At 41.4% G+C, this 21,123-nt stretch overlaps 1 protein-coding gene across 6 annotated transcripts in view; it reads left to right on the top strand.

Annotated features, from left to right (window-relative positions):
- RABEP1 (rabaptin, RAB GTPase binding effector protein 1) overlaps positions 1 to 21,123 on the top strand; it is a 103,891-nt gene that overhangs the window by 57,647 nt on the left and 25,121 nt on the right. For 4 of the 6 annotated variants that reach the window (XM_055367258.2, XM_055367260.2, XM_055367263.2 and 1 more), the window contains 4 exons: positions 7,092 to 7,227; positions 10,740 to 10,918; positions 14,630 to 14,761; positions 16,780 to 16,845. In XM_055367258.2, coding sequence (XP_055223233.2) covers positions 7,092 to 7,227; positions 10,740 to 10,918; positions 14,630 to 14,761; positions 16,780 to 16,845 — 513 coding nt within the window. The remainder of the gene's footprint in view (positions 1 to 7,091; positions 7,228 to 10,739; positions 10,919 to 14,629; positions 14,762 to 16,779; positions 16,846 to 21,123) is intronic. The other 2 variants (XM_004058382.5, XM_055367262.2) reach the window with 1 other exon arrangement.

Here is a 21,123-nt window from a genome sequence, read left to right on the forward strand (position 1 = left end):
CTCAAATCCGGGAGGGTGGAGATTGTTGCAGTTACCTGAGACTGTACCACTGCACTCCAGCCTGGGCGACAGAGTGAGACTCCATCTCAAAAAAAGAAAGAAAAAAATATTGAAAATAAAGGGATAAAAATATACCATGTAAATTCGAACCAAAAGAAAGCTGATATACCAAGTGTAGTATCACAAAGATAGGATAAGGGGGAAAAACCGCTAATAGAGATAAAGAGGGATCCTATCTAATAAACAGTTCATCAATAAGATATAATAGTCATGAACTTGAATGCACCTTACATAGTCATGAAATGCATGAACTAATAATGACAATTACAAGGAGAAACTGACTTTCACAAATATAGTAGCAGATTAAAATTGACCTTTAGAGAATACAATCAGAAAAAATTATTAGTAGAGCTATAGACATTTTGAACTATCAGGTTAGTTATTTAGTTGTAGTTGACACACAGAACTCGGTATCCAAGAGCGAGATGGTATCGCATACAGTACTAGAACATAATAGTTAAGAGCTCAGCATTTAGTAGCCTGGGTTACCTTGGGCAAATTACTTAATCATACTGTGCTTTGATTTTCTCAACTGTGAAATGGGGATAATAAGCCCACCTTAATAGTCACCATATGGCTATTATGAGGAACATATAAATTAATCCCTATAATAGCCACCATATGGCTATTATGAGGAACATATAAATTAATACCTATAAACATTTAGGATAGTACCTGGGACAATGTATAGTTATTTTTAGATACATTATCTTAGAATTGAGGTTACGCAGACCCAATTCTGTAACTATGGGTTATTCAGGTATTTACATTAAAATGATAGTTAAAATGCTTGGACATGAAAAAAATACTCATGGAAAAAGTAATTACAAAATATTTAGAATGATGTGAATAATGCCAGATCTTTAAAAAAAAAAAAAAAGTACAAACTGAGCTGGGCGCAGTGGCTCACGCCTGTTATCCCAGCACTTTGGGAGGCTGAGGTGGGTGGATCGCCTGAGGTCAGGAGTTCGAGACCAGCCTGGCCAACGTAGTGAAACCCCATCTCTACTAAAAATGCAAAAAATTAGCTGGGCATGGTGGCGGGCGCCTATGATCCCAGCTACTGGGGAGGCTGAGGCAGGAGAATTGCTTGAACCCAGGAGGCAGAGGTTGCAGTGAGCTGAGATCTTGCCATTGCACTCCAGCCTGGGCAACAAGAGCAAAACTCCGTCTCAAAAAAAAAAAAAAAAAAAAGTACAAACAAAATAAATGGAAATGAATAATATAAACATAGGAATTTGTGAAATAGAAAAGCAAAAGAACAATAGAGACTATCAATATAATGAAAAAATGGAAAAACTATAGACAAATCTCTAGTAAGACTGATCAGGAAAAATGAAAACAAAAATGTGAAATCAGAAGTGAGGCTGAATGTAGAGGCTCATGCCTGTAATCCTAGCACTTTGGGAGGCTGAGGCAGAAGGATCACTTGAGCCCAAGGAGTTGAGGCTGTCACGCCAGCCTGGGCAAGGGAGCCTGTCTTAAAAAAAAAAAAAAAAAAAAAAAAAAAAAAAAAAAAGGACATAACTACAAATCAGTAGAAATTTAAAAATAAATACTATAAACTGTCACACAAATAAATTTGAAAACAGATGACAAAAATTTCTAATAAAAGATAATTAGCCCAAATTATTCCAAAACAGGAAAGGTAGTCAGTAATTATTAAAGAAAGTGGATCTAGAGTAAAAAATCTTATTGTCTCTTGCCTCCTCTCACCAAAAGATATTAAACTGTTGATTTTACAGGTAAGTTTTTCCAGACTTTCTGGAAAGAGCAAATTCTTATATTTTACAAACTCTCAGGGAATACAAAAAGAAAAACTCTCCAACTCTTTTTATGAGACTAGTAGATCTTCACTACAAGTGAGCAAACACATAGAAAGGTAGTATGAGAAGAAATTATAGATCTGTCTCAGGAATACAGAAGCTAAAATTTTCAACATCGTAGCTAAAATAAAGGGGGAGAAATACATCATGACCAAGTAGGGTGTATTCCCAGAAATTTATCAGAAAATCTATCATTGCAGTGTACACGTAAAATGATTGTAGAAGAACAGCATTATATTCATTTTGGATTCAGAAAGGTATTTGAGAAATTTGACCACTCAATAACTTAGTAAAGGGCTATTTATCAAACCTTTGGCAAACATAGTTAAGGGTGAATATTTAGCAGCCTTACCATTAATGATGGGAACATTCTGGGGCAGACCCATGCTCAGTAATTCAGAAATGAGGCATAAGAACTGGAAAGAAAGCAACGAGACTGATTCAATTGTCTGTATAAAGAAACCAGAGAATGTACAACAGATTGTTAGACCTAATAAGAGTTCAACAATTTGAAAGTTGTTCCAACAAAATCAACATACTAAGATAATTGTTTTTCTATGCCCCAGTGATAACCAGTTGAAGAATGCAGTGGTGGAAAAAAGATTGATCCTATTCACAAGAGTAAAAAGAAAAAAAAAAAAAAGAAAAACTAGTTAGCTACCAATATAGCGAAATAAAGATGGGCAGGGTCCTTATAGACTACATAATAAATGAGGACCTGAATCTGTATTTTCCTGAATGAAAAGATAGAGCATTGGGCCGGGTGCGGTGGCTCACGTCTGTAATCCCAGCACTTTAGGAGGCCAAGGTAGGGGAATCACCTGAGGTTAGGAGTTTGAGACCAGCCTGGCCAGCATGGTGAAACCCAGTCTCTACTAAAAGTACAAAAATTAGTAGAGCATGGTTGCGGAAGCCTGTAGTGCCAATCTCTCAGGAGGCAGAGGTTGCAGTGAGCTGAGGTCGTGCCACTGCACTCCAGCCTGGGCAACAGAGCCAGACTCTGTCTCACACACACACAGCATTGTAAAGTAGACATTGTATCCCCAAATTTTTAAATTTTACTTAAATTTCAATAGGGTTTAATTAGGAACTTGAGAATTCAGTTCTAGAAGTAGACTTCATATAGAGAAGTGAAGGAACAGGAATATACTTAGCAAAATTTTGAAGACAAGATGAGGAGACTTGGCCTGCCTACCAGATAGCAGGACCACAGTAAAGCTACTATAATTAAGGTAGTTTGTTACTGGTTTAGGGATAAACAAATGGATCAATAAAACAGAAAGCCCAGAAACAGACCTATATATGTGTAAATTTGATATATGACAGGTGGCATTACAAATCAGTGGGTGAAGAATGGATTGTTAAAAAATACCCTTTTTGGCTGAGTGTGGTGGCTCGCGCCTGCCATCTCAGCACTTTGGGAGGCCAAGGCAGGTGGTTCACCTGAGGTCAGGAGTTCAGGACCAGCCTGGCCAACATGGTGAAACCCTGCCTCTGCTAAAAATACAAAAATTAGCTGGGCATCTGCCTGTAATCCCAGCTACTTGGGGGGCTGAGGCAGGAGAATCGCTTGAACCTGGGAGGCGGAGGTTGCGGGGAGCCAAGATTGCACCATTGCACTCCAGCCTAGGCGACGAGTGAAACTCCGTCTCAAAATAAATAAATTATTGTCTGGCCATGTGCGGTGGCTCATGCCTGTAATTCCAGCACTTTGGGAGGCTGAGGTGGGTGGATTGCTTGAGCTTAGGAGTTCGAGACCAGCCAGCACAACATAGTGAAACTCTTTCTTTACAAAAAATACAAAAATTAGCCAGATGTGGTGGTGCATACCTGTAGTCCCAGCTACTCGGGATGAGGCATGAGAATCATGAGAATCACTTGAACCCAGGAGGTGGAAGTTGCAGTGAGCTGAGATTGGGCCACTGCACTCCAGCCCGGGAGACAGGTTTATTCCTAAACCGGTAACAAACTATCTTAATTATAGTAGCTTTACTTCAAGTCGTACTATCTGATAGGTAGGCCCACTCTCTCCACCTTGTTGTCTTCAAAAAGATTTCTTTCTTTCTTTTCTCTTTTTTTTTTTTTTTTTTTTTTTTGAGTCAGGGTCTTGCTGTGTTGCCTAGGCTGGAGTGTAGTGGCATGATCTTGGCTCACTGCACCCTCCACCTCCCAGGTTCAAGCGATTCTCCTGCTTCAGCCTCTCAAGTAGCTGGGATTACAGGCGTGCACCACTGCACCTGGCTAATTTTTGTATTTTTAGTAGAGACGGGGTTTTGTCATGTTGGCCGGGCTGGTCTCGAACCCCTGACCTCGTGTGATCCACTCACCTTGGCCTCCCAAAGTGCTGGGATTACAGGCATGAGTCACTGTGCCTGGCCCAACGTTTCTTAAATAAGATAGAAATATTGACTGTGAAAGGAAAACTGGCAAGTTTAGCTACATTATAATATAAAGTTATTTGTTAAAAGATACTATTAATACAAAAAGTTGAAAAGAGAAGCTACAGACTATAAGAAGATATCAATACCTCATAACTGACAAAATATTAATATCCAAAATAATAAAATTGCTAAGTTGGCTGGACGTGGTAGCTCACACCTGTAATCCCAGTATTTAGATTGCTTGAGACCAGGAGTTTGAGACCAGCCTGGGCAACATGGAGAAACCCTGTCTCTACTAAAAATACAAAAATTAGCCGGGCATGGTGGTGCATGCCTATAATCCCAGCTACTTGGGAGGCTGAGGCACAAGAATTACTTGAATCCGGGAGATGGAGGCTGCAGTGAGTGTAGGTTGTGCCACTGCACTCCAGCCAGAGCAACAGAGTGAGACTCTCTCTCAAAATTGCCAAGTCCACAAGTGACAGATAATTCTGAAGAAAAACAGGTAAAGTGGCCGAGCGCAGTGGCTCGTGCCTGTAATCCCAGCACTTTGGGAGGCCGAGGCGGGCGGATCACGAGGTCAGGAGATGGAGACCATTCTGGATAACACGGTGAAACCCGATCTCTACTAAAAATATGAAAAATTAGCCGGGCGTGGTGGCGGGCACCTGTAGTCCCAGCTACTTGGGAGGCTGAGGCAGGAGAATGGCGTGAACCCGGGAGGCGGAGCTTGCAGTGTTCTGAGATCGTGCCTCTGCACTCCAGCCTGGGCGACAGAGCAAGAACTGTCTCAAAAAAAAAAAAAAAAAAAAGGAAAAACAGGTAAAATATAGCTAGGTGGCGCATGCCTGTAATTCCAGCTACTTGGGAGGCTGAGGCATAAGAATTGCTTGAACCCAGGAGCCAGAGGTTGACGTTGCAGTAAGGTGAGATCGCGGCACCACCCTCCGGCCTGGGTGACAGATCGAGACTCCGTCTCAGAAAAAAAAAGAAAAAAAAATAAACAGGTAAAGTGTATGAGCAGTCAGTTAACAAAAGAGGAAACCAGAATAGTCGAGGAGTGTGAAAAGATATTCAACATTCAACCACACTAGAAATTGGGGAAATGTAAATGAAAGTGGGACATCATTTTACCCTAACCAGGTTGTAAGGGTTACAGAGAAATAGGTCGCATTCACCGACTACTGGTGTATGTGAAACTCTTCCGTTTAAGGCACTGTTGTCAAATTGTCCTCCCAGTTGACTGCTTTTGGTTTCTCATGACCCTCATTCTCATTGCTTCTCTGTACTTCCTCCTGCATAGATCCTGATACCACGTACATTTTTCTGAATGGGTGGCTTTCAGTGGTTTGTTTGTACCCTCTCCTTGTCACCTGGCTTTTTGTAGATGTCCATTTGTTGTTGGTTTTGGTCATTCCAGGGTATGGAACTCAAAGTAATTCAAATAGTATGTCACTACTGCCATCATCTTCCCAGGGTCCTGCTCAGTAGTTTTCAAATATTAGAAATTCATTATTAATTAAACCAAATGTTTATTCCAAAAAGTAATAACTGGTAGAATTAGTGGGTTATATACCACCATTTTAAATCTGCCATACGGACTCTTTTACCATCAGCTGAATTACCACCGTCTTCAGGTGTTAGAGAAAGTATTTCACGATAGTTGCAACTTTACCATTCTTTGTTCATATCATGTGCTGGACTGTCAACCTTCAGTGAAGCATCAAATGATTGCTTAAATGGTCATTTAAGTCTTTGGCTATTATTGCATGATGGCCTAGGAGTAAAGATAACTGAAAACAGATAAGCCACTTTAAGTTTGAAGAAATAGGAAGATAAAAGGCATGAAAAGGACCTTGAATGTGATATTAGATATAACCATTTGAAAAAGTTGAAAGTTAACTAAAGGGTTAGAATTTAGAATGGACAATTTATGTGACAGTCTAAAGTGACATAATCCTTGATTTTCTGGGGAAGAATTGTATTTTTTTTAGTTATAACTTTCCTATATTAGACTATATTGTTACTATTTTGAGTATTACACTTAATTGATCAACAGAAAAAAGCATTTTTTTTAAAGATGTGGTTTTATTTTATTGTTATTTTTTGGAAACAGGGTTTCTCCGTGTTTCCCAGGCTGGTCTCAAACTCCTGAGCTCAAGCATTCTGCCCACCTTTGCCTCCCAAAGTGCTAGGATTACAGGCGTGAGCCACCACACCTGGGCAAGATGTGATTTTAAAAAGTATTCTGCATTTGCCTTTAAGTCATTACAGTGTGAGACTAGTTATTTGTTCCATTATAATTTCCTCTTTTTTACTTCCATGAGTATATGTATCTGTGAAAATGTCTTCTTTTTATACATTTAAAGCATTTGGAATTCCCTCACCAGAAGTAAAAGGAAAGCAAACTTAAAAGTGTATGGTATCGTTTTTGTCCTTAGAAATTAACTACCGACTTAAAAAAGCAAAACATACCTGGTGTTACTGTTACGGCTGAAACAGATACATGCATATGTTGATGTGGGAATACAAATTGGAGCTACCTTTTTGAAAAGCAAGGGACAAAACTGTTATGTGAAATCTCAATTGTATATTTTATTCTGGTGGTGTGATTATGGATAACATCTATTAAGTTATTTTCCCAGTTTTCTATAGTACATATTTTATAATTAAAAATTATAAATGTTAATTTATGTAGATGTAAAATGTAGATGTAAAAGTAAGTGTAAAATTTTTTAAGGCATAGCCAGAACTTACCATCATTTTGTATCTAAGATAGAAACTGTTGTAAATTTCAGTTTAATGGAATTGCATCTTCTTTCAGGTTAAAGAACTGAATCATTATCTGGAAGCTGAGAAATCTTGTAGGACTGATCTAGAGATGTATGTAGCTGTTTTGAATACTCAGAAATCTGTTCTACAGGAAGATGCTGAGAAACTGCGGAAAGAATTGCATGAAGGTAAATATACTGTATATTTTTATCTTTGTCTCTAAGAACCATATAAGTTAAATTGATGTTGACTAATAACAGTGACAAATCTTAAAATAACAATGCAACATGTTAGTGATTCAATTTAAGCCTTGTTGTAGGTGGTTTAAATGTACTTATGCAAAGCTGAAATTATGGTTTTTCCTTCGTGAGCTCAGTAATAACTTCACAAGGTGGTTGGGTGCAGTGGCTCACTCCTATAATCCCAGCACTTTGGGAGGCCAAGGTGGGCAGATCACCTAAGGTCAGGAGTTTGAGACCAGCCTGGCCAACATGGCGAAAACCCGTCTCTACTGCAAAAACAAAAATTATCCAGGTGTGGTGATGCGCACCTGTTATCCCAGCTACTCAGGAGGTTGAGGCACGAGAATCACTTGAACCCAGGAGGCAGAGGTTGCGGTGAGCCAAGCTCACACCACTGCACTCTGGCCTGGGCGACAGAGCGAGACTTCATCTCAAAAACAAACAAACAAACAAAAAAAACATCACCAGGCGTGAGCTCTGGGCAGAGAGATAATAAAGCTGGGAATTTCTGCTTCAACTACTTTTTCCCCCACACTCATTTTGATGGAGGTGTATTAGCAAAAGTGAAAATGGAAGAGGGTAGAGAGTGTATTCTGGAGGCCCTAAGTAACACCCTGTTTTTAAGGGGACAATTTTGATTTCACTAGTCTGGTAGCACAGTGATACAGAAATTGACTCTATTTTCCAGGGGCGCATTCTTTCCCCACTAAAATATTACGAAAATAACCCAAACTTTGAGTGAAGTTTTGGCCTCCAGGAAACAATTTCCAAGTGTGCTATTGCAATAAAAAGACACTCATATTCTTAAAGGTGTCCAAAAGAACTAGTTCAGTTTAAACTATGTCCCTCTAACACTTCCAGAAATAATGTAAATTATTGAGACTACCAACCTTCCTAATAAACCTTGGAAAGTATCCGAGAAGGTTAATTAAAATGAGGAAGGGCATGGAGTAATTTCCATACTGAAACACTCACAATAAAAAATAGAGTCTTTTTTTTGAGACAGAGGTTCATTCTTGTTGCCCAGGCTGGAGTGCAGTGGTGTGATCTCGGCTCACCGCAACCTCCACCTCCTGGGTTCAAGTGATTCTCCTGCTTCAGCCTCCCAAGTAGCTGGGATTACAGGCATGCGCCACCATGCCTGGCTAATTTTGTATTTTTAGTAGAGATGGGGTGTTTCTCCGTGTTGGTCAGGCTGGTCTTGAACTCCTGACCTCAGGTGATCCATCCGCCTCAGCCTCCCAAAGTGCTGGGATTACAGGCGTGAGCCACCACGCCCAGTCCAGATAGGCTTCTTAAAAGAAGTTGTTCTTAAATGGAGTTTTGGAAGGTGGGTAGGGGATTGTCAGGTAGTCGGAGAGAAGCATGGCATTCAAGGCCATTTGCATGTGATGCAGCTAGGTAAGGAAGTCTAAGAAAAGCAGTTCAGCACAATTAGAATACAAGAGGCAATGGGCAAAATGTGAGGTTGGAGCAGTAGAAACAGGCCAGGACATAGAGGTCTTATGCTAAGAATATTGGACTTGATCATCTGGGCAGTTAGGATCCTCTGAAGGTTTTTTATTTTCTCTTTTTTTTTGTTTTGAGATAGTCTTGCCCTTGTCGCCCAGGCTGGAGTGCAGTGGCGCGATCTCGGCTCACTGCAAGCTCTGACTCCTGGGTTCACGCCATTCTCCTGTCTCAGCCTCCCAAGTAGCTGGGACTACGGACACCCACCACCATGCCCGGCTAATTTTTTTGTATTTTTAGTAGAGATGGGATTTCACTGTGTTAGCCAGGATGGTCTCGATCCCCTGACCTCGTGATCCGCCCACCTCGGCCTCCCAGAGTGGTGGGATTACAGGCATGAGCCACTGCTCCCGGCCTATTTTCTCTTAAATAATAGTTTTATTAAGATAAAATTTGCATGCCATAAAGTTCACTCGTTAAAGTATACAATTCAGTAGTTTTTAATATATTCACAAAATTGTGCCCCATCACCACTGTCTAATTCCAAAACATTTTCATTACCTCAAAAAGAAATCCTGTACCCATTTACTGTCATTTCCTATGTCTCTACCTCCAGCCCTTGGCAACCACTAATCTACTTTCTATCTCTGTGGACTTGCCTATTCTGGACTTTGATGTGAATGGGATTTTATAACATGTGCCTTTTTGTGTCTGGCTTCAGTGAAGGGTTTTAGACTGGAGAGCGGTAATATTAGTTTTGCGTTTTAGAAAGTTCAGTCTCATACCACTGTGGTGAATAGAATAGGGAGGGCAAGACTGAGGGCAGAAGAATAAAAAAGGGGCCTCTGTTGTAGTTGTTTAAGTCATAAGTGCTGGTCTAAGGCAGAAGCCAGAAGATAGATGTATCATATTGCAGAGAAGGCCAAATTAGCAGGTCTCTGTCATAGTTGAATATGTTGGGGTGAGGAAAAATCAGAAGTATGAGTTGGCTTGGGTGGCTTGGTAGATGGGTAGATAGATCATGCTACCTATTCTCTTTTTAGTAGAAGATGGCTGAGCTGATGAGTATCAACAACACATACATTTTACAAAGAATCTTTGACTTGTCATAAAAAGTCTATATTAACCGGACCCAATGAGGATTTCTGGATAACAGATTTATCAGAATGTATTAAACACAATTAGGAGTGTTTATTCCACCTTTGGCCTTTGGAGCAATGTTTCCCAAAGTATATTCCCTAGAGTACTTGTTATTTGAGTTGTACTGTGAAAAGTTTTTTTTTTTCTTTTGTCAAATAAATTTGGGAAAGGCTATATTATATATCACCTTCCAAGAAAACGTAGACATAATTAAGACCCCGAGTTCAAAGTCCTGCAGTAAAGAAATCTTTAAAAATTTATTTAATTATGGAGGAGCCTTTGCAAAATAACATTAATAATAAATTTCTCCCTTTAACTTGAAGTTTCTAAGACTTACTAAGAACAGAAATCTTTCTTTGCTGTATTCCTAGGAGTGCACTTTGGGAGACTCTGCTTTAAAGAGATGGTGTGGGGATAGGTTGCCCCTTGGTCCAGCCAAGGACAGTATCCTAGAGATGTGGACCATTGGTCAGACCTGGGCTAGGAGCTCTGTGCTAAAGAAATTGCCTACCATTGGCCGGGCGCGGTGGCTCACGCCTGTAATTCCAGCACTTTGGGAGGCCGAGGCGGGCGGATCATGAGGTCAGGAGATGGAGACCATCCTGGCTAACATGGTGAAACCCCGTCTCTACTAAAAATACAAAAAATTAGCCGGGCGTGGTGGCAGGCGCCTGTAGTCCCAGCTACTCTGGAGGCTGAGGCAGGAGATTGGCGTGAACCCGGGAGGCAGAGCTTGCAGTGAGCCAAGATCGCACCACTGCACTCCAGCCTGGGCGACAGAGCGAGACTGCATCTCAAAAAAAAAAAAAGAAATTGCCTACCATTAAAATTCAGTGTTTTTGATTTGTGGTGGGGGGGTTCCTAAACAGTTTGCCATCTCTTGGAGCAAGAGCGACAACAACACAACCAGTTAAAACATACGTGGCAGAAGGCCAATGACCAGTTTCTGGAATCTCAGCGTTTACTGATGAGAGACATGCAGCGAATGGAGATTGTGCTAACTTCAGAACAGCTCCGACAAGTTGAAGAACTGAAGAAGAAAGATCAGGTGAATAGAAGTTTTTAGGACTGATTTGCTTTGTCAGTAATGTCCCCCACCACATGTGATTGCATTACCTTATGTGTATTAGAGACTGACTTAAGCTGCAACAAGATGATAAGGTGATATGTGCCACTTTTAAAAACATAACAGCTACATTTGAGGGGTTTTGTTTTTCGTCTTTAGAAATGGCCTCCTCTGGGGGTGGGGAAACTGATTTGGAAATGATCTTCAGTGACTGCAGGATGCAGCAGTGCATATTTCGGAGAAAATCTTTCTCTCCTGTGCTGACCAGTTCTCCCAGGCCAAGTCTTGAGGTCAAGCTTGTCCAACCTGCAGCTCTTGGCTTTGAGTGCGGCCCAACACAAATTTGTAAACTTTCTTAAAACATTATGAGATTTTTTTGCAATCTTTTTTTGTTTGTTTTAGCTCATCAGCTATCGTTAGCGTCAGTGTATTTTGTGTGTAGCCAAGACAGTTCTTCTTCAGTGTGGCCCAGGGAAGCCAAAAGATTGGACACCCTGCTCTAAGAGCTCTACTAGGTGACGTGATATGAATGAAGAGGCTGAGTAATAGGAGGTGGCAGGTGTTCAGAGCACTGCTTATTCAGGTTCCTGTTTTCTCCTTATCTTTTAGTTATTGAAATTGCATGAATAATATATGTATATTTATACACATTATCATAAATTTTTTGTTTTAAATACAGTGAAAAAATAAATATAAAGTGATCAAGTGAAAAATCTTCCTTAACATCTCCCACACCTCCCCTTGTCAGAAGATTGTTTTACCATTTGGTAGAGAGCCTTCTAAACCAAGTCTGTGTGTTTATGATATACATTTAGGGTGTAGTTTTCCTCTTACACAACTGTAGTTATACTATAAGTATGTATTCTAGGCAGGGCATGGTAGCTTATGTCTGTAATCCCAACACTTTGGGAGGCTGAGGCAGGAGGATCACTTGAGCCCAAGAGGCCAAGACCAGCCTGGGCCATATAGTGAGACTCTGTTTCTACAATAATAAGAATAATTAGCTGGGCATGGTGGCACGTGCCTGTAGTTCCAGCTACTTGGGAGGCTGAGGTGGGAGGATCACTTGATCCGGGAGGTGGAGGCTGCAGTGAGCTGTGATCACACCACTGCACTTCAGCTGTGGGTGACAAAGCAAGATCCTATCTCAAAAAAAAGTATATATATTTCCCAGAAGCATTATCCTGGATGTATTTTCATATCAACGTTGTATTTTGTTCTTGACTGTAGATGGATGCACCATATTGATTTACCCTTTCTCCTTGTAGCGTGTATCTAGGTGGTCCCCCTTTTCTTGTCATCTCAAATAATCTTGCAGCTAAATCCTTGACCATATTGTGTATATGTGCAGATACTTCCCTAGGATAGCTATGTAAAAGTGTTCACTGCCTTTCTAAGTATCTTATCAAATGTTTCAAATTGCTTTATGTGACTTAGGTTAGATTTTGTTTTGCAAAGTTTCTTCTTTTTTAATTTCCTTTTTGTCTCTTAATTTGGACTCATTCGTCTTGTGTGTAGTCAAAGCCAACATAAGGATTTTTTTTTTTTCTTTTTTTTTGAGACGGGATTTCACTCCAGTCACCCAGGCTGGAGCACAGTGGCACAATCTTGGCTCACTGCAACCTCCGCCTCCCAGGCTCAAGTGATTCTTCTGTCTCAGCCGCCCAAGTAGCTGGGACTACAGGCGTGTGCCACCATGCCTGGCTAACTTTTGTATTTTTAGTAGAGACAGGGTTTCACTACGTTGCCCAGGCTGGTCTCAAACTCCTGACCTCAAGTTATCTGCCCGTCTCGGCCTCCCAAAGTGCTGGGATTACAGGCGTGAGCCACCATGCCCCGCTCTAAAGTACAGATCTTATCCTGCCTTCCCTGCTGCCCATTAAAAGAGTCTAAACTTGGCCGGGCGCGGTGGGTCACACCTGTAATCCCAGCACTTTGGGAGGCCGAGGTGGGTGGATCACCTCAGGTCAGGAGTTTGAGACCAGCCTGGTCAACTTGGCGAAACCCCATCTCTACTAAAAATACAAAAATTAGCCAGGTGTGGTGGCATGTGCCTGTAGTACCAGCTACTTGGGAAGCTGAGGCAGGAGAATCACTTGAACCCAGGAGGCGGAGGTTGCAGTGAGCCGAGATCACATCACTGCACTCCAGCCTGGGTGACAAAGTGAGACTCCCTCTCAAAAAACAAAAACAAAGAGTCTAAACTTTACTAAGATGATCATTTAAAACTTTTCAACATTTATTGAGCTCTTACTATGTGCTAGCATTGTGCTAAGGCTTTATGTATAAATCTTTATCTCAAGTGGTTATCAAAAACTCTCCATAAGTGGTAGGGACTACAATTATACGGTTCCTGTGTTCTAGAATAGTAAACAGGCTGAGAGGTCATGTATGGCCCATCTGGGGCTTGAACAATCTCTGATTCCAGAGTCTAAGTGCTTACTCACCACCTCTTTCTCCATGTCCTTTACTTCTCATGTGCCTGCCCATTTTTCATCCATATAACATTACACAGAATTCCTCCACAGGCCTGCTTTTCCATGTTTCTGTCTTTTGTATGTGCCTCCTTTCTCCCTGGAACCCTTAATTGTCTCTTCTCATGCAACTGGCAAACTTACCTTACTGATCTTTCAAGATTCAGCTGAAGTGTTACCTCCTTTGGGCCTCCTTTGCTGGTTCCTTCAGATGAAATCAGTCATTGTTTTTCTCCTTCTTTAGAACCTTGTACATACTTGTATTGTAATTGTCTCTCCTCCCTAGGCTGTTTTACGTGACATTGAAGGTATAAGGTATCTTACTCATCTTTGTTGAGTGAATTATTCTATCAACTTTAATCATTCCTTTTGTATTCATATACATTTGTTAATGTTTCTAATGGATGTGTAACATTATAAAAACTTTTTTGGGTGGGGTGTGGTGTCTCATGGCTGTAGTCCCAACGCTTTGGGAGGCCAAGGTGGGAGGATCGCTTGAGCCTGGGAGTTTGAGACCAGCCAGGACAACAGCGTGAGACCCCATCTATGCAAAAACACCAAAAAATTAGCCAGGCATGGTGGTGCATGCATGTGATCCCGGCTACACGAGAGGCTGAGGCAGGAGGATTGCTTGAGCCCAGGAGTTCAAGACCAGCCTGGGCAACAATGTGAAACCCCGTCTCTACAAAAAATAAAAAAATTAGGCGGGCGTGGTGGCACATGCCTATGATCCCAGCTATATGAGAGGATGAGGTGGGAGAATTGCTTGAACCCAGGAGGTTGAGGCTGCAGTGAACCATATTTGCACCACTGCATACCAGCCTGAGTGTCAGAGCAAGACCTTGTCTCAAAAACAAACTTTTCCATATTTATTTTCTACAGTAATCACAAGGAATGTTCTGTGTAAATTTTTTTTTTCAAGGATCATTTGAAGAGGCGGTTTTGCTTTCTTTTATTTTGCCTTTATACAGTATACTTTTCTTGGAAGCTGCTTCCTGATTTCTTCTTTATACCAGTGTTCTTAGTTTGTGCTTATAGTATTAAAATATTTTGTAATGGCCAAAGGCCCTTAGATGGGATTACAAAACAAAGAAGCGTAAGTATCCAGTTTTCTCTTATCATAACGCTCTGTTCTTTATTTGTTTTGAATGGTTAAAGAACTATGTCACTTATTAAGTAGGTTACTTGGGTGATATATATGTTTTTTTCTTCCTTTTAGGAGGATGATGAACAACAAAGACTCAATAAGAGAAAGGATCACAAAAAAACAGATGTTGAGGAAGAAATAAAAATACCAGTAGTGTGTGCTTTAACTCAAGAAGAATCTTCAGCCCAGTTATCAAATGAAGAGGTATAGTGAGTCTATAATTAAAGTCATTATATACACAATGTCAACAATTTTAGCTTACTCATACATCAGTTAATTACATTGTTCATATGAGAAGTGAGAAGTGCATAGCTACGAGGTGAAAGTTAGATAAAAATGACAGTATTTATTTTCAGTTGTTTTTATGGCATTATAGGTAGCACTATTTGAAACATGTTGCAGCTTCATTTGCTGTCTGAAATAGATGTTCTTTTTTCCAGTATTTCCAAAATTTAATACGTTAGAATAAACCTTTAAATAATGTCTGCAAAATCTTTTTTGATGTGAATAGTACATGTTGCTAATACTTGTCTTTTTTGTTTAAAAAGAGATTATCTAAAGCGCTGAAATGCTTAACTCCCTGTAGCATATATATGAGTATTAACCAGTATTAGGTTTTCATCCCTGACAGCCATGGGTGAGGTTTGGCAGATAACACCACAGGGTAAAATGTTTCAGGTACTAGGAATGGGTAGAGTAGAGAGACCTGGAAGTGTTAGGTGTTCTGTGGCCTTGTCACCTCTCACCTACAGTGTGGCAAGGGCCTCCTCATTGGGTTTCCTGCCTCAACCTGTCCCATTCCACTGCGTCCTCAGCATTACTGTCAAATTCATTTTCTTAAGTGCAGCTGCAGTCAGGCCACTCCCCTACTCAAAAACTACCATTGACTCCCATTACCTATATAATTAAGCACACATTCCTCACTCTGACAATTAAGGCCCTTCATCATCTGGATTACATTTTAGCCATGTTGGTCATCATCTTGGGCTGTACTCCCACTTGGTCTGTTGGTTCCTTCATTTGGAGTACTTTCCTCCCATTGCCTTTCTGAGTATTGAAATCCTACTCATCTTTCAAAGCTCATCTTGTTATCAGTGAAGGAAATGCTTCTCTTATTGCCTTTAGAATAAAAACTAAGATCCCCCAAGATCCCTAGCATGGCATACAAGGGCATTCACAGTTGAATGGCCCTTCCAGCCTCACTTACTGCTCTCCACCTCTCTGTAGCCAGACCTGTGCACTTACTGTTCATGCTCATGTGGCCTGTCCCTGCGGCTTAGAATCACACTCACTTCCCTGCGGCACCTCCTTTCCTGGCCTGGTGAATGAATTGCACTTAAATTGGATACAGGTCTTGTCTTTACTTTCAGGGGTATCATGTTTCTATTTACTTTGCAGATTTACTTTGAGCCATACATAATCTACATCTTGGTGGTTATATATATGCCCATGCTTACAGATTGTTTGATGTTTAAGAAAAACTTAAAAAAAATTTTAGTAGACACTAAAAAGTGCTGTATATTGAAGTTGTTTTGTTCATTCTTTGTTCTGGGACATAGACTGGGAACCACTTGGTCTAATTCTGCTGTGCATTTTAAAAATATTTAGATTCCCAAGAGAATGTCTCAAGTTTTGGGTACAGCCAACGATTACATAGTGTTTTCATCATGCAGTAATCTATCCAGGAATGTTTGAAAAGTGGGAAAACAGGAAAGGGACATTTGTTGTGATTTACAGAGAAGTATTTTTATTTTTGATTCTCTCTTAACAGATCCGTAGACTTTCAGAGCTGGTGTTTTGCAGTTTGAATGTTGAATATAATTGTTTTGTATTGAGAATAATGACACAACTCTTGGTTTAGAGTTAATCTGAAGCCTAGCTAACATGGTGTGAAACCCTGTCTCTACTAAAAATACATAAATTAGCTGGGCGAGGTGGTGGATCCCTGTAATCCCAGCTACTCAGGTGACTGAGGCATGAGAATTGTTTGAACCCGGGAGGTGGAGGTTGCAATGAGCTGAGATTTTGCTACTGCACTCCAGCCTGGATGACAGTGAGATCCTGTCTCACACACAAAAAAGTTAATCTAAGATGCTTTGGAGAGTTGGATTTATGGCTAAAGATATTTGAAATTTGTAGACCTCACATTTTCTTTAACCTGATGCTTATAATATGCTTTTCTCTCTACAAAATGTTCATTATGGAAAATTTGGGAAGTATAGAAAACACCATTCAAAATAAAAATAACTGATAGATCATCCTACCCAGAGGTAACAACTAATATTTTGGTATGTATCTCTTTCTTCCTTTCCTTATTTTCTTTTCCAGAGATAATATATATGTTAACATATGTTAACATATTTCTTTTTTTTTTTTTTAATTTGAGACAGGGTCTCACTCTCACCCAGGCTGGAGTGCAGTGGTGCAATCTTGGCTCACTGCAGCCTTGACCTCCCGGGCTCAAGTGGTCCTTCTGCCTCATCCTCCTGAGTAGCTGAGACTACAGGCGTCCGCCATCATGCCCAGCTAATTTTTTGTAGAGACGGTGTTTCAACATGTTGCCCCGGCTGGAACACATGTGTTTCTATTTGCACTTTTTTTTTTTTAATTTGAGACAGGGTCTCACTCTCACCCAGGCTGGAGTGCAGTGGCGTGATCTCAGCTCATTGCAACCTCTGCCTCCCAGGTTCAAGTGATTCTCCTGCCTCAGCCTCCTGAGTAGCTGGGATTACAGGCATGAGCCACCACGCCAGGCTAATTTTTGTATTTTTAGTAGAGATGGGGTTTCACCATGTTGGCCAGGCTGGTCTTGAACTCCTGATCTCGTGATCCACCCACCTCAGCCTCCCAAAGTGCTGGGATTGCAGGCTTGAGCCACCATGCCTGGCTCTATTTGCACTTTTAAAACATAATCTAGATTATAACTACATAGTGTTTTGTGTAAATTTTTTCCCCAACTTAAATCTACTCTAAGGTTTTGGCACATCATTAAATGTTTTTCCCTGAAATGATATTTAGTGGCTGACAGAATTTCAGCGTGTCAATGTACCATAATTCTTTTAACCAATTCCCTACTAATTGATTTGTGACTTTTTTTGTTTTTTTGAGACAGTCTTGCTGTCTCACCCTTGCTGGAGTGCTATGGCGTGATCTTGGCTCACTGCAGCCTCCACCTCTTGGGTTCAAGCGATTCTTGTGCCTCAGCCTCCCGAGTGGCTGGGACTACAGGTGCACACCACCACGCCCAGCTATTTTTGTATTTTTAGTACAGACAAGTCTTCAGTATGTTGGCTAGGCTGGTCTCGAACTCCTGGCCTCAAGTGATTTGCCCACCTCGGCCTCCCAAAGTGCTGGGATTACAGGTGTGAGCCACCGTTTCCAGCTTGTGCCTGGTTTTTAATTCATAATGGTGACTGAGTGATGACATAGGGAGTTCAATGCCCCTGAAAAAAGTTTTGTGTTACTCACAGTTCTCCTGGAAGCAGAGGTACAGCACACCTTGCATGGCCACAGCAGGGAAGCACCAGAGGTGGTCAGGAGGCAGGAGCAGGAGCGAGAGAAAAGCATGGGCCATAGCTGCTATTGTGGTTTCTTTGGGAAAAGCAAAGTGGAGCAGAGCAGAGGGTTTAGGACTGGCTAGTAATTAATTCCAGCAGCCTTTGGGGTATAGGGTCTGTTCTTAGCTGTTTGGAACTGGCCCTGGGTTCATTTAGGGCAGGGGAAATACTGGCTCGGTGTGTGACTTAGGTAAGGGAGGTGGTTGGGATATGGGTTTGGGATTGAATGGTTTGTGTGTGAAAGGCATGTTTACAGTTAGGTGAGTTGTTTATTATCTCTAGAAATTAGCTAGTCCTGGGAAGCAGTTTCTTCACAGCCAGCAAGGCCTCCAGTAAATCAAAACATTATGAAATACAGAAAATGAAAAGCGTGATTAACACACTGATAGTCAAGTTGGTTCCATTTTTTACTACTATACAATTTTTCGTTATTATAAGTAATGTCATAATGTTATATATAATTTTTCCTTGTACAGAAATCATTATGGATGCATCTGATTTTATTTTATTTTATTTTTTAGTGTGAGTTCTTAGGAAAAGAACTGCCTGGCCGGGCATGGTGGCTCACAAGTGTAATCGCAGCACTTTTGGAGGCTGAGACAGGCGGATCATTCGAGGCCAGGAGTTTGAGACCAGCCTGGCCAACATGGCGGAACTCATCCCTACTAAAAATACAAAAATTAGTCGTGCATGGTGTCTGGCGCCTGTCGTCCCAGCTACTCACTGTGGCTGAGGCATGAGAATCCCTTGAGCCCAGGAGACGGAGGCTGCAATGGGCCGAGAATGCGCCACTGCACTCCAGCCTGGGTGACAGAGCGAGACTGTCTTCAGGAAAAAAAAAACAAAAAACTGCTGAATTCAAGGATGTAAACATTTTTAAGATATTATTGCCAATGTAGTAGTCTGATGTGGGGTTTTTTGTTTTGTGTTTTTTGAGACAGGGTCTCGTTCTTGCCACCCAGGCTGGCTAGAGTACAGTGGCACCATCACAGCTCACTACAGCCCCGATCTCCTGGGCTCAAGCAATCCTCCTGCCTCAGCCTCCTGAGTAGCTGAGACTACAGGCGTGTGGTACCATGCCTGGCTAATTTTTAAATTTTTTTGTAGAAACGAGGTCTCCCTGTGTTGCCCAGGCTGGTCTTGTACTCCTGGGCTCAACCTATCCTCCCACCTCAGCCTCCCAAAGTGTTGGATTTACAGGCGTGAGCTACTGCGCCAGGCCTGTAGTCTGATGTTTTTTTTTTTTGTTTTTTTTTTGAGACGGAGTCTCGCTCTGTTGCCCAGGCTGGAGTGCAGTGGTGCGATCTCGGCTCACTGCAAGCTCCGCCTCCCGGGTTCACGCCATTCTCCTTCCTCAGCCTCCCAAGTAGCTGGGACTACAGGCACCTGCCACCACGCCCGGCTAATTTTTTGTAATTTTTAATAGAGACGGGGTTTCACCGTGTTAGCCAGAATGGTCTTGATCTCCTGACCTTGTGATCTGCCCGCCTCGGCCTCCCAAAGTGCTGGGATTACGGGCGTGAGCCACCGCGCCCAGCCAGTCTGATGTTTTTCAAATGGCCCTCACAACTGTTCTATCCCTAGCCCCTTCCCTCTTCAGTATCACAGCAGCACTGTATGTGATACATAGCAGTGGGTGTTAGGGTTATTTGTAAACTAACAGAATGGCTTATCCCAGTTTTTATTAGGATACTTACTTGGGATCTTTGCCATAGTAAGCTTAATATATACGAGATTTGTGTTCTTAGCCATTGCAGTTTCAGATGAGTAACAATCTTTAAAAGGAAAGAAATGGAGGCATTAACTCAAAATTTGTCACCTTTTTATTACACCAAGAATATTTTTAAAACATTAAAAAAAATAGGTTACATGAGCTTGCCAGTAACAACAACTGTATTCCACAGTCTCCTCTGGTTCATTTAAAACAGGGCATTTAACAACAAAACATAGAAAGGATATTATCTTAAAACATTGTCATTTAAATGGAATAAATTTAGTTGGAAGGAAAACTTGTTACATTTTTCTTTAAATCATTTTTCTTATTTCCCACTAACTATGCAACTGCTTCATGTAATGGCACTGGTTTGCTTTTTGCCTTCGGGAATGTGCTGTACCACGTTGTTTAAAAATTGAGATAAAATTCATGTAACATAAAATTTAAAGTGTACAGTTCAGTGGCATTGCATATATACACAAATGTTTTTAGTTTGAAAACATTTTTATCACTCCCAAAGGAGACCTCATACCCATTAGAGTCACTCTCCATTTTCCCTTTGCGCTAGCCTCTAGTAACCACTAACCTGCTTTATGGCTCTATCGATTTACTTGTTCTGGACATTTTAAATAGATGGAATTACATAATATGTGACTTTTTGCATCTGCTTTCGCATAGTATACAACATTGAACATGTTGATTACACCTTGCTGGAAAATACCACATTCTTGGGCCGGGTGCGGTGGCTCACGCCTGTAATCCCAGCACTTTGGGAGGCTGAGGTGGGGGGATCACGAGATCAGGAGAGCGAGACCATCCTGGCCAACATGGTGAAACCCCATCTCTACTAAAAATACAAAACATTAGCCAGGCGAGGTGGCGGGCACCTGTAGTCCCAGCTACTCGGGAGGCTGAGGCAGGAGAATGGCGTGAACCCGGGAGGCGGAGCTCGCAGTGAGCGGAGATTGCGCCACTGCATTCCAGCCTGGGCGACAGAGCAAGACTCCGTCTCAGAAAAAAAGAAAATACTACATTCTCGTCATTTCCTTTCTACTACTCTGGCTTCTCCTTTGCTCATCCCCAAAATGTTAGTCTTTCTCAGGGTTCTGCCCTTGGCCCTCTTTTCCTACACACTCATCCTACGTGTTCTGATTTGCTGCTGTGACTTTAATTATCATTATACGATAGTTACTCTCAAGTCTCTATCGAAAGACTTCTGTGTCCCTCTGTCAAGGGAATATCTCTGCTTGGATTCATGATAGGCACCTCGCGCTTGACACACGCAACACTGAATT

This window comes from Gorilla gorilla, chromosome 19 (assembly GCF_029281585.2).
Source record: "Gorilla gorilla gorilla isolate KB3781 chromosome 19, NHGRI_mGorGor1-v2.1_pri, whole genome shotgun sequence".
NCBI classification, from domain to species: Eukaryota; Metazoa; Chordata; class Mammalia; order Primates; family Hominidae; genus Gorilla; species Gorilla gorilla.